Raw genomic sequence first — 11,981 nt, forward strand, 5'->3', positions numbered from 1 at the left:
TAAATACAAATATATCAGTTTTTTAAAATCCAAAATGAGACAACACAGTGACAGTGATATCATGTAGTTAAAGATAAGATCTTAAGGTACTGTAGTATGTATAATACAAAGGAAACTTTGTATATTTGTTGGATGAGAAGTGTGGTCCACAATAAAGAAAAAAAGACATTCACAAAACAACATAATTTTAAGAAGACATATGGACATCAGGACATCGATGGAACTGTTGCATTGAGCAACACTGCAGCCACAGTGAAGTTTGAAGGGGTCAGAATAAGAGGCCATTCAGAGAAAGGCCTGGCTTTGGTCAGCATAAGTATCTGGCTCATGTTTGTGCCAGACACACAGATAGCAAGTGATATTAAGTTCATTACTGAAACAACGTAAATCACTATTAACTATCTCATGATAATATTTAGTATGTTAAGTATGACCGCATCCATCCAGTTTGTGTCAGTTGTGAGCGATTCTCGTGTAGTTATAATGATATTATTCATACTAGAGGGTGTGAGCCTGAAAGCTGAGTGGGTAACTGGGGCTTTATTAACTCTGCCCATTTCCTCCACTGTGAAGACATCCGGTTTGTGTTGAACTTGTGGACCCCTACCTGTGAATGGGTATGTGCCATCATTAGCTCCACTTCATGTCCATGGCCTTTGTCAGCCTTCAGCTTGATGCCATTATAGGTCCTGGTGTGTTCGATCAAGGCGACTATGACCACGTGAAAGCTCAAACCAATTATGGTCCCTGGCAGCGGCTTACGATCAGGCTCATCTTGTGTGGAGGGATTTCTGTAAATTGGATCAGGCTGCTTAAAGGGGCTTAGCATGACGTACTGCAACTTTGAGTTTAATCATGAGGATCCTCGGCAATCCTCCACCTCTCAGAGAGAACAGAACATCACGATTAGTCTCACCTGTGAGTTAAGGAAGGAAAACTGGTAAAAGTTGGGGAAAATAAAGCTTTTTGAAATTTGAAGCTTCTGTCACAATGGGAGAGGAGAAAGCTTTGAAGAAATAACACTCCTGTGCTCCTCCGGGGTCCTCCTGGGTTCTTCATCTCGGCTTTTTTGCTGTGGGATGGATTACCTCCTGAGCTGATTCTCCTTTCCTGTTGGACCAGCCAGAGGAGACCCTGACAACAAAGAGAGGGGGAAACTAGGACTGCAGGTTGGTGCATTCAAGAGCATTTATTCGAAGGGTCAAACTCTGGAAATCTTGGAGCTCCTGCTGATCTAGATCATCATTTGACTCTCTCCATTCTTCACAGGCAAGGACACATCTCAGATTGAAAAATGGCTTTGATGTTGGTCAAGTTTGATCTGAAAAAGCGAGTGAAGCTCGCTCAGACAGTGTGGTTCATGTACTGGTTTGCTGTTATGGCCGGCGTGCTGGTGTTCAGCATGGGCCTGTTCTTTAAGATCGAGCTGCGAAAGCGCTCAGAACTTATGGACAACAACGAGAGCCACTTCTTGCCCAACCTGCTTATATTCATGGGTCTAGTAACCTGCGGCATCAATGCCTTTGGAGGCAAAGTCTGCTATGACTCACTGGACCCTACCAAGTTTGCAAAGTGGAAGCCCATGTTAAAGACCTTCTTGGTGTTCTGCGTGGGCTTCAACGCCCTGCTGCTTGTGACGGCCCTGCTTTGTTTCTTGATGAGGATCCCTCTGCAGTTCACCCTGGCTGAGGGGCTGAGGAACGGCATGAGGTACTACAAGGACACAGACACACCGGGACGCTGCTACATGAAGAGGACCCTGGATCTGATGCAGATGGAGTTTCGTTGCTGCGGGAATGACAACTACAGAGATTGGTTTGAGATTCAGTGGGTTAGCAACCGCTACTTGGATTTCAGCGCAAAGGAAGTCAAAGAGTAAGTGGCAAAGATTGAAATCTTCATGGTAACCTGTAAAAGTTAGAGATTGTTAATGTGTGGCGTGACAGTGAAAGGACTCTTTTTGTCTCAAAGAGATTGTCATTGAGCCTCTGAGGTGGAGGCTGTTGAGGTGGGCTGCTTCAATACAAAGTTAGAGTTCAGTGTAAGTGGATTTGAGGTAAAGGTGGGTCAGAGCAGGTGTATTATTCACTTTCGTCCACTAAGGATTAGTGCCACAGAAATGGCGATGGGAACTGGTAGCAATGGGACGTGGCAATGGGTGCTAGGAGGGCAGAGGTGGTTACGGGGCAGTTTTATGGATAAAGTAAAGAGGGAGGGGCTTTGGTGATTAGGTCCAGAAAAAGATATATGGGTCAAAAGGGCAAGAGTGGGATTAAAAGTGCATTATTCCAGTTCAGTGACAAGTTCAGGCCTCTTTTTATGTTTACATTAATTTTTAGGTAACTGCCAGTTTACTTAGTGAGGACAATTGTGAGGTGGGTGGTTTTGAGAATTGGCACATAATTAGTGTTTAATCTCCAGGATTACAGCTCCACGTCCTGCCAAGAATCAGTGTCCTGTCCAATCAGCAGAGGACCTGGTGACACTCAAGGCACAGCACTGTCATATAAAAGAACTTGTAGCTGTTCTTTAAAAGTCACTATGAGTAGTGGGTGTCTGATTACAATAGGGAGGTGATTGGTGAAACCTTGCAATGCTGTTACAGGCCTAGTGACTTATATTTCAGAGTTACATGGCCTTATGGCTTTCCTCTTAACCCAAAATTTAAAATCCTAATTGAAATATCTTCACTAAAATATCACTATCCCTGTCATTCTAATTGATAATTCATTGATTAGTATTCAGATCTTTCATATAGACAGTAGTAGGTCCAGTATGATCTGATCTGTAGTATTGGCCAAACAAAATGTTAACTGGGACATAAAGTACATGTTACATGTTTCTAGAAATCACTGATCCATATCTGACCCTCTCAAGTCTTTGTGATCCAATCACACTAGTCTTTCCACTGACCTACAAGCATCAATCACAGCAGAGATCTGTTCTTCGGATTGAACACTGACTCAAATATGCTTATTTGAGTGCCTGAACATTTCCATATTATCAGCTTGAAAACAGTTAAAGGTTTTTGTTTTGTTTTGGGTTTTTTTGTTTTGTTTTGTTTTGTTTTTTGTTTTTTTAAAAAAAAAAGGTTAAAGTCCTTTAAATTTGATTTCACATTTATTGTACTGTATTTGTGATATGTAAGCCCTCCTGATAGAGACTCCATCAGTAAGCGCAATGATGAAGTATTCTACAAACTGTTGATGTTTGATTGTACACCAGTGACAATGTTGTTCAAGCTCTACAGGTGGTAAGCACTACCAAGAAAAGAATAGAAACCACATCACTGGTTCTACGATAACAGATCTATTTTTGCTTAGCTCGAGTGTCGATTCACCAGCGATTACTGCTGTAGTAAGACTGTGTGATGTTTTATTGGATTGTGTAATATTGTTAAGTACAACAACAACACTTACAAAAGGTGTAACCGAGTGGATAACCAACGTAACATTCTGCAATATTACCTTTTATGGAGTCATTCCTGGTAGTAAATAACTCTAACTTGAACCTGCTAATTATACTTCAAGTAATTTTAGCTCACACTGACTACGTAAATATAGTGTGACAGGTTCCTGACTTCTAATCTCACCTCACCTCCAACCCATCATTACATGACACTAATATGACACTTGATCCCTCTTAGCCGCATCGGGAGCAACGTGGATGGCCAGTACCTGATGGATGGAGTCCCGTTCAGCTGCTGTAACCCCAGCTCCCCCAGACCCTGCATCCAGTACCAGATGACCAACAACACTGCCCACTACAGCTACGACCACTACACTGAGGAGCTCAACGTGTGGAAGCGTGGCTGCCGTGATGCCCTGCTGTCCTACTATGGAGGCATGATGAACACCATTGGAGCCCTGGTGGTGCTGGTCACTATGCTGGAGGTCAGAGCAACATAAGCATGGGCACAAATAAAGACATATTCCTTTCCAAGCCAGAATGTGTTTAGTTACCTCCCCCAGAGGCTGGAGAGCAGAAAACATCCACTGGTACTTGATGGTCAGAGAAAATTTCAGTAGTAGTTGGTGTTTTTTTTTTTTTTTTTTACTTCATCAGTCACAAGGAGCAATGATGAGCTAAATCCAATCCCAAAAATGAACTTCCATGAGCAATATGAAATGAAATTTATGCTTTATTACAAGTGTTTTCAAACAATGGTGTTTTTTTTTGGTTGTAGAGGAGAAAGTGCGAAATGGAAGTATTAACTGGTTGTTTTGAAAAATGCACATCTGGTTAACCTCTCTGGATCGCTTTAAGTGCAGTGCACCGTGGCCTCCCTTAGCTTTTCCTATGGGACCATCAACCATGTGCCATATGTCCCAGAAAAGGCTGACCACCACTTTACAGTGAATTGTGACGTTTAAAATGTTTGTTTTTAGACACATCAGAGACATAAAAATGCTTGCAGTGGAGGCGCACCTTACATAATAGCTTTTACACTAGTTAAAATGTTGCAGAATTACAAGATTGTACACGTACAACTTAAACTCAGATTTAACATGAGCAGATGGAAACTGTCCCCCTTCAGTAGATGAATAGGAAATAGCCTTGTAGTGTCAAACTGTGGGCATACATCAGTCTGCATATTGAGGTGAAATAACAATGAGCAAAACACATTTTTGGGTTAAAGGGGCCTTTAATGACTCAATGAACTTGTTATTGTCTTGTTACTTGGCTCAGTAAAGTTGTTTGGGAGTCAGACGAGGCCTTCAATGGCCTAGTAACGAGAAGTGAGGTGAAAAGCCTGTGTATAAACATGCAAAGCCTTGACCCAGTTGGCATTTCTGTCATCCATCACCTCCTTCCTTTCGTCCTCCCTCCTCTTCACACTCCTCCTCTGTCATCTATATCCACTTACTGCTTCTCCTTCCCAAACAACTCTATCCTCTTTACCTAAATATCATTTCCCTTGCCCTACTGTGAGGTTACCCTGCACCACCTATGGCATGTATGAGCCTGCAGCTTACCAACAGTGTCTCACCTGTTACTTTCTACCCAGAGTGTAATCCTATAGCAACCAAATGGCCTCTCTCCTGTCTTCAACTCTCCCCTCAGCCTACACAACCAACATCTGTTGTTGTTCTTGTTGAAGCCCAAGAATTTGCTCACCATTTCTTAGCACAGTAACAAGCATGTACAGTTAAATCCTTGAAGTGGGCGGTAGCAGGGGATGAGCCGAGTGGTTCGAGTTCCTGTATCACCTCGAGCAGAGAGTAAATATTAGATAACGTCTCTATCCTAGAAATCCTGCAGACAAACCCCTGTTCTAAAAACTGGGATTTAGCCAATGCATGGAAGCTGATCAGACGCACAGTCGGAGGACTGACTGATTTAAGAGTAGTTACGCAAGCGTCTCTATGCTGACACAGATAGTGCGGTCAGAGATGGAGTGATCAGTTAATCTAAGAGAGGTGACAAGGACAGACCTACTTCCTGAAGCTGGATCTCCTGATCTGAAGTCACCATTCATAGCGACTGACTTCTTAACTTTTCTAGCAATGGTGTCAGCCTTTAGGCTGAAGATTAGCTCAAGAATTCTGAGATATATATTTGTTATTTTTGTCTTTTTTTCTACCTCTTAACATTTGCCTGGTTACACTCACACATACAGATCACACTTAGACTAAACATTAACTATATAAAATCCAACTCTACTTTTTTTGTCTGTACATTTTGTCATCTCTTTGTGTTATGTCACATTACACTGTTAAAAAAGATATTTAAAGGATATTCAAATCAGGCATGGAATTTAGTTCCTCAAGTCAAACATTTGAGAAATTAAAATGCTGTTGAGTGAGTTGCTGGAAGATCTGGAAGTTTTCTGTTTGCTTAAATCACTTCAAACAGTGAGTCACAGTGTTCATCAGAAGATGATACAGCGAATCCAGAAGACCCAGGTTTTGGTTCATCTGATGTGAGTTCCTGTCCTTTGCAGGTTGCTGTGACCATCGGCCTGCAGTACGTCAACAGCTCCCTGTCCACCCTGGCTAACCCGGAGGACCCAGAGAGCGAGAGCGAGGGATGGATCTTGGAGAAGACAGTGAAGGAGACGTTCACCGACATCATGGCCAAAATGAAGGCCATGGGCAAAGGCAGCAAGGTGGAGGAGGGGGGCGAGGCAGCGGTTGCGACTGTGAGCTGAGCTAAACCCTCTTGCAAAAACTGACACCACTTCCACCTGAAGAGGAGAGGAAGGGGACGTGTGAGATTACTACTTTTTTTTTCTACTAACACTCATTATGTAGACATCTCCCACACACACACACACATATTTGGCTATGAACTCCTTTTAAATGGACACCTTACAAATGGACTCTTTACGTAAATAATACAAACATAGAGAGAGATTATGAGTAGAATGAGTTCTAATTTGGTTTTTAATTTTGGTTTTCCATAACCAAACAAGCTCACATCTTTTAAAGAGATTTCTTGTTTTGGTTTCTGATATTCTGTGGATTTGGATTCCTTTTCCAAAAAAAAGTGCAAAATGGTAAGTCAACTAAAAGTGATATGTACTGATAAATGTCATATGCTTTGCAATCACAAGTGAGTACATTATTTTTCCTTTGTATTGTTATCCAGTAGTTTGGTGGGGATGGTGGTTGCCATGCAACCCCCCCTCTCATGAAGCCAGAGGTGCAGATGGAAAATATTTACAGCCCAAGAAACACAGAGTTTTATTTTTACTGACCTGTCTGTAGTGCTTTGACTTGTAGCTGATACTGTGTATAGACAAAGCAAACAAAATACCCTCCCACCACTCACCTCTTTTTACACTCCTGTCCACCTTTGGACACTGGAGAAGCTCCTGAGATGGAGTAAAAATTACAACAATTGAATGAATCAGTATGAATTATGCATGAATGTTGAGGCGCATGGTCGATGAGTTAGGCTTGGGCATCAGGAGGTGAGCTCCAGAGAGAAGCAGGGGCAACTCCAAACCTGTGGAGGACGACTGAAACTGGCAGCTAAATCTTGGCTCCTGACCCCTGTACTGTAGACTCAGATCCTCTTTGATGTTTCCCTTGTGCATTCAGTTCCTGTATATTGACACTTATGTATGTATATTCTAACAACTGGATTGCTGTCTTTGTACATAGTGTAGAAATGATGAAAAAATTTAACTTTTTTAAAAAATAATGTAATTAAGCTAAATCTTTTATTTAAATCCATGTAAAGTTTTTTCCATATGATTTTTTTTTGTGTGTGTGTGTGTCCATGTAGAGAAGAGATTACGCTGATTGTGTACATGAATAAAGGATTTTAGAGATGTGATTCGACAGTGAAACAGTGACGTTGTGTTGTCTTGACCTTGAATTGCATAGACCTAAGATCAAGAGGCGAGGCATGCAGTGAGTGCCGCAGGGTTCCTGATTAAGTCAATAGGATGAGGGCAATTATGGCATTACTGCTTTCACATGGACATGGGATGACTCTTCACATGTTCAGTGTAAGGACATGTGTGTGTGGTGTGGGGGTTATACACCTGATGCACTCAAAGAAAATAGTGCAAGAGATTTTTCTGGGTAAAACTTTCTATGGAATTTCATTTTCGTATTGCTTCTCTTCACATCCTGGTATTTTTGGGCCTTATATCTGCTCTAGAATGAGCTTTGACTTCAGAGGATGCAAGTAACAAATCCTTTGATCCTATAGTGATAAACAGAGACCAATAAGGTACTGTTTATTTAGTCTTTTGAAGCACAGTCCACCATAAAACATCTGAACTAAAGAACCCACATATTCTGCAAACCCCAGACATGAGGAGCCATGATATTAAAGCCAGTATGGCTTAGTTAGAGCAGATGGGGGGAGCTGTGAAGAGTCAGCAGGAATGGTAAAGAGGCCAACTCTGTGCGGTATTTTTGTTGGACCAAAGCACATAACCAGCACTGAGTAGTTAAGAAGCCTAATCGGCTTTAGATTAGCAAGAGCCCCTCAGCCAGGTGAGCAGGTGATGTCCTACTGCAGTACTCACGTCACTGAGACAGAGACAGAGAGAGGTGGAAAGACAAACAAGAGAAAGTGAAGATCAGGGCAGGGATCAGAGAAAATGGATGTTAGGGGACTCTCAAGGAAATTTAAATCAAATGCAACTGGACTTAGCTGTAGTCTGGGAAGACATTTCACCTCTCATCCAAGAGGCTTCATCAGTTCGTGTTTGCATCTGACCAGGCTGGGACTGGTCCAACTTGAGGTGAAACGTCTTCCTAGACTACAACTAAGTCCAGTTGCGTTCGATTCAAATTTCCTAGAGATAACTATGACCTGGATGAATGAGATGTTAGGGAACAAAAATGGGCTGATTTGAAGCAAAGTAAAGCATCACTTTAGGAATTTTCTACAAGAAAAAATAATTCAGACCCTTTACTCAAGTAAAAGTGTCAACACCATAATGTAAAAGTACTCCATTAAAAGAAAAAGTCCTGCATTAAAAATAAATAAATAAAAGCACAGAAATATTATATATATTATTATTATTAATTAATAACACAAAATGTACTCACTTGTAAGCATTAAAAAAAAAAACTTATTATGGCTTCTGTTACTAATATACTTTTATATTATTGGATATTATTATTGATGCATTGATGCATAAGTTGGACTTTGATGTTGTAGAAAATACTCAGGTAAAGTCGAGGTACTTCAAAATCATACTTAATCACAGTACTTGTTAGTTGCTTCCCAAACATGTGCTTCTACTCATATTGCTTGACTGTCAGTGCTACTTTTGTGTAAAAGTAATACAATTGTATATGCAATTAACTTTGAGATACATCATAAACCAAGTAACATTCAGCATTCCCTATTCAGAAAAAAAACAAAGTATAGCTGCTCCCACAGAGCCAACTTCCAAACTTCAGAAACACAAATAAGCTGCTGACAGCGTCCTGTGTGTCCTCTGTAGTCTGCTGCTCTCTGTTGGCGACTGCAGGTAACAAACTGAGACTAAATCAAACTGGATGTAGTGAATCTAATCTATTAAAGGACTCCAACTGTAATCTTATATGCAGCGAGGTTCCCAGCTGATTCACATTATTTTTGAAGTTTGATTTCACCAACACACCCACTGTTTTGCTCATTCCTTACAGCCAACTTCACCTCTTTAGGTGGAATTCAATTTGACTCCAAAATGTCTTCCAAACTTCCTCTGTGTGTTTGGCAGATTTGATGGTGTGCGTCAACACTTCCAGGCCACTGAAGTCCTCTCAATCTGAACAGCTTCAGTTACATTAAAAGTCCACAAGAGGGTGTCAGTGATAATGTAACAGGGCTGTCCTCCCCTTGATGGAAAACCTTACGAGTAAAGAACATACATTACTGCAGGCTTGGTGCTAATAAAAAAAGAAATACACATGAAACAACTGTAATAAAGTCCCCTCATGCGTGATGATGTCAACACACAAATAAGACCTGTTTTACTGACACTGATGATGAGAGTAGGCCTTCAAAACCTCACTTTCAGTACTAGACCCTGAATAAGACAGGAAAAAATATGAATAATTTCCACAACTGATCATTAACTGATTAATTGTTTGGCAAACAAGATATCAGAAAAAAAGAAAGAAACATGACCACTGCATTGTTCTGGAGCTCTTTAGTTTAGTTGTTTGTCAAACCCAAATATATTCAGTTCTCAATTGCATAAAACAGACAAAAGCAGCAAATGTTCACATTTGAAAAGAGAGAACCAGAGAATGGTTGACATTTTGCCTTTAAAAAATGACAAAGGCATCTAATAGATTATCAAAATTGCTGTCAAACAATCAATTACAGTCCATAACCCAAAAATATTTAATTTACAATGATTTAACACAGAGAAAAATAACATTTGAGAAACCAAACCTAGAGAATGGTTGACATTCTTTCATGCTAGATATGTTAGATGACAAATCAATTATCAGAATTGTCTTGGATTAATCCTTCACTGATTGACAAATTAATTAATCACATAATAGTTAAGGCATTAAAATGGATTTTTGAATGTGTATGGGAAAACAGATACACTCCTGGAGTATGTGAGATCGTATAAGAGATTGATTTAAAACCAGCAAGGCATCCAGAATGTGACCAATAACTATTAATTATGTATAAAGAAGCTGCACTAATGAATATATGCAACATTTGAGGAGTTAATTAATTATTCAGAGTCATAATAAACATGCAAGGTATGATGTCTTCACAGTGAATGGATGAATGACGTGTTCTAATATTATCTGAGGTTACTGGTTGACCTTGAGGTTTCAGCCAAAGGTCAGGGACACTGCAACGTACGTATCACATCTCACTTTACACTTCACTACAGGCTGAATAAATATGGCAGACAGAAAGAAAAGCAGAGACAGAGGCAGAGAGAGAGAGAGAGAGAGGCCCGTGACTGGTAGATGTGTGGCCTGCTCAGAGGGGCATTGTTGGAGCTATGAGAGGACAATGCACTGCCCCCGCCCTGAATACTCGCCATACCAGCTGACCAGCCATTACCAACACTGCTGCCCCGTTACAATTCCTGCTGCTCAGACACACACACACACATATGCACACACACACTCACACACACTCGCACACTGCATCCCACCCTGCCTCAATCATAAGTTTAGTCTTACAAGGCAAAAACACTCTGTGTATAACAGAGGAGGACAGAGGAGAGAAACCAGGTGGGAGGCCAGCAGAGCCTGACAAAAGGCTTAAGTCAAGGCATGCATGGGCACACACATATTGTCTCGCCTCGCCTCTGTGTGTGTGTGTGATTTACAGCAAGTTAAGTTTAGATCCTAGCACCTATCTGTTCCCTCAGTCCTTCAGCAATAACAGCTCTCATCCCCGAGCAGCAGCCACCCAGAGAGGACAAACGCACACCTCACACCGTCGTATTATTTCAGGATCCTTAACAAAAGTCCTCAAAGTGGGGGCTGTGAACAGAACTTGTGTGAAAGGCAGCGAGAGGCAGAGATGGTATTAAGTATTCAGACAATTTGTTAAAGCAAAAGTAGTAATACCACACTATAAAACACTCTGTCGCAAAAATCCTGCATTTTAAATCTTACTTACTTAATTTAAAAGTGGCTGATTGGTGTAAATATACTGTATATGAGACTATTTTCCTGCTGAACTAATTCTGATACTTAAAGTGCAATTAGTTGATAATACTTTTTACTTTAATTATGATTTTAGAAACCATTTAGAAACCAGCACTTAGATTTGTAACTGGGTACTGATACACTGTTTTACTGGCATTTTTATCTAAGTAGACACATGGACTCCTGACCTCTGACCGCCTCTGCCCTCCTATATAAGACCACCAGACTGAAGGAAACACTAAAGAACATTTGTTGTTATTTTACCTCACTTTGTGGCTGTTTTGCATCTCTTTGTAGTAATTTTGTGTCTGTTTGTGGTTGTTTTGCAAGTCTGTTTTCCTCTCTTTGGGATCATTTTGTGTCTCTTTGAGGTCATTTTCGTGTCTCCTGTGGTTGTTTTGTGTCTCTTTGGGATTGTTTTGCATCTACTTGTGATCATATTGTGTTTGAACTGAGCTTCATGACTTTCAAGAATTATTACCAGTCACTTCATACAGAGGCCAGGGGGCCTGTGACCTCTGTATGAAGTGAAAAACTATCTTAAAGTCACAAAGCTCAGTTCCTGGTGGGACCATCCATCAGTCCATAAATGTATTGGTTTAAAAAAAATATTTAAAAAACAACAATACAATACAACTTTATAAAAGTATTAAGTTGCTGTTGCTGGAAATACTCAAGTAAGCCGATGCTCCTTCATTGCATTACTTGATGGCACCTGTACACACACACGAACACACACACACTTCACAGATCAAGTGATGGACAGTGACTGATGCAGAACAGGTGGACATACCTATACAGAGCTCTTATATTGTTAAACTGTGGCTGTGGGGTGTGCGCGTGTGCGTGCGTGAGAGAGAGACAAGGCGGGGGCAATGAGGGTCTGCTGAGGGG

At 40.8% G+C, this 11,981-nt stretch overlaps 1 protein-coding gene across 1 annotated transcript; it reads left to right on the plus strand.

Annotated features, from left to right (window-relative positions):
• The first annotated feature begins 80 nt into the window (after positions 1-80).
• On the plus strand, positions 81-7,297 carry prph2a (peripherin 2a (retinal degeneration, slow)). Its single transcript, XM_051066408.1, has 3 exons — positions 81-1,875; positions 3,647-3,893; positions 5,945-7,297. The coding sequence occupies exons 1-3, from the start codon at positions 1,295-1,297 to the stop codon at positions 6,149-6,151; spliced, it is 1,035 nt and encodes a 344-aa protein (XP_050922365.1). The 5' UTR covers positions 81-1,294; the 3' UTR covers positions 6,152-7,297.
• Positions 7,298-11,981: the final 4,684 nt, after the last annotated feature.

The sequence above is a fragment of the Lates calcarifer genome, linkage group LG23 (assembly GCF_001640805.2).
Source record: "Lates calcarifer isolate ASB-BC8 linkage group LG23, TLL_Latcal_v3, whole genome shotgun sequence".
NCBI lineage: Eukaryota > Metazoa > Chordata > Actinopteri > Centropomidae > Lates > Lates calcarifer.

What these genes read in the sequence shown, in the direction of transcription:
- prph2a (XM_051066408.1), top strand. Translation starts at nt 1,295, where the DNA reads ATGGCTTTGATGTTGGTCAAGTTTGATCTGAAAAAGCGAGTGAAGCTC. An exon ending in AGCGCAAAGGAAGTCAAAGA is followed by an intron (nt 1,876 to 3,646) that starts GTAAGTGGCAAA and finishes GATCCCTCTTAG; the next exon opens with CCGCATCGGGAGCAACGTGG. An exon ending in TGCTGGTCACTATGCTGGAG is followed by an intron (nt 3,894 to 5,944) that starts GTCAGAGCAACA and finishes TGTCCTTTGCAG; the next exon opens with GTTGCTGTGACCATCGGCCT.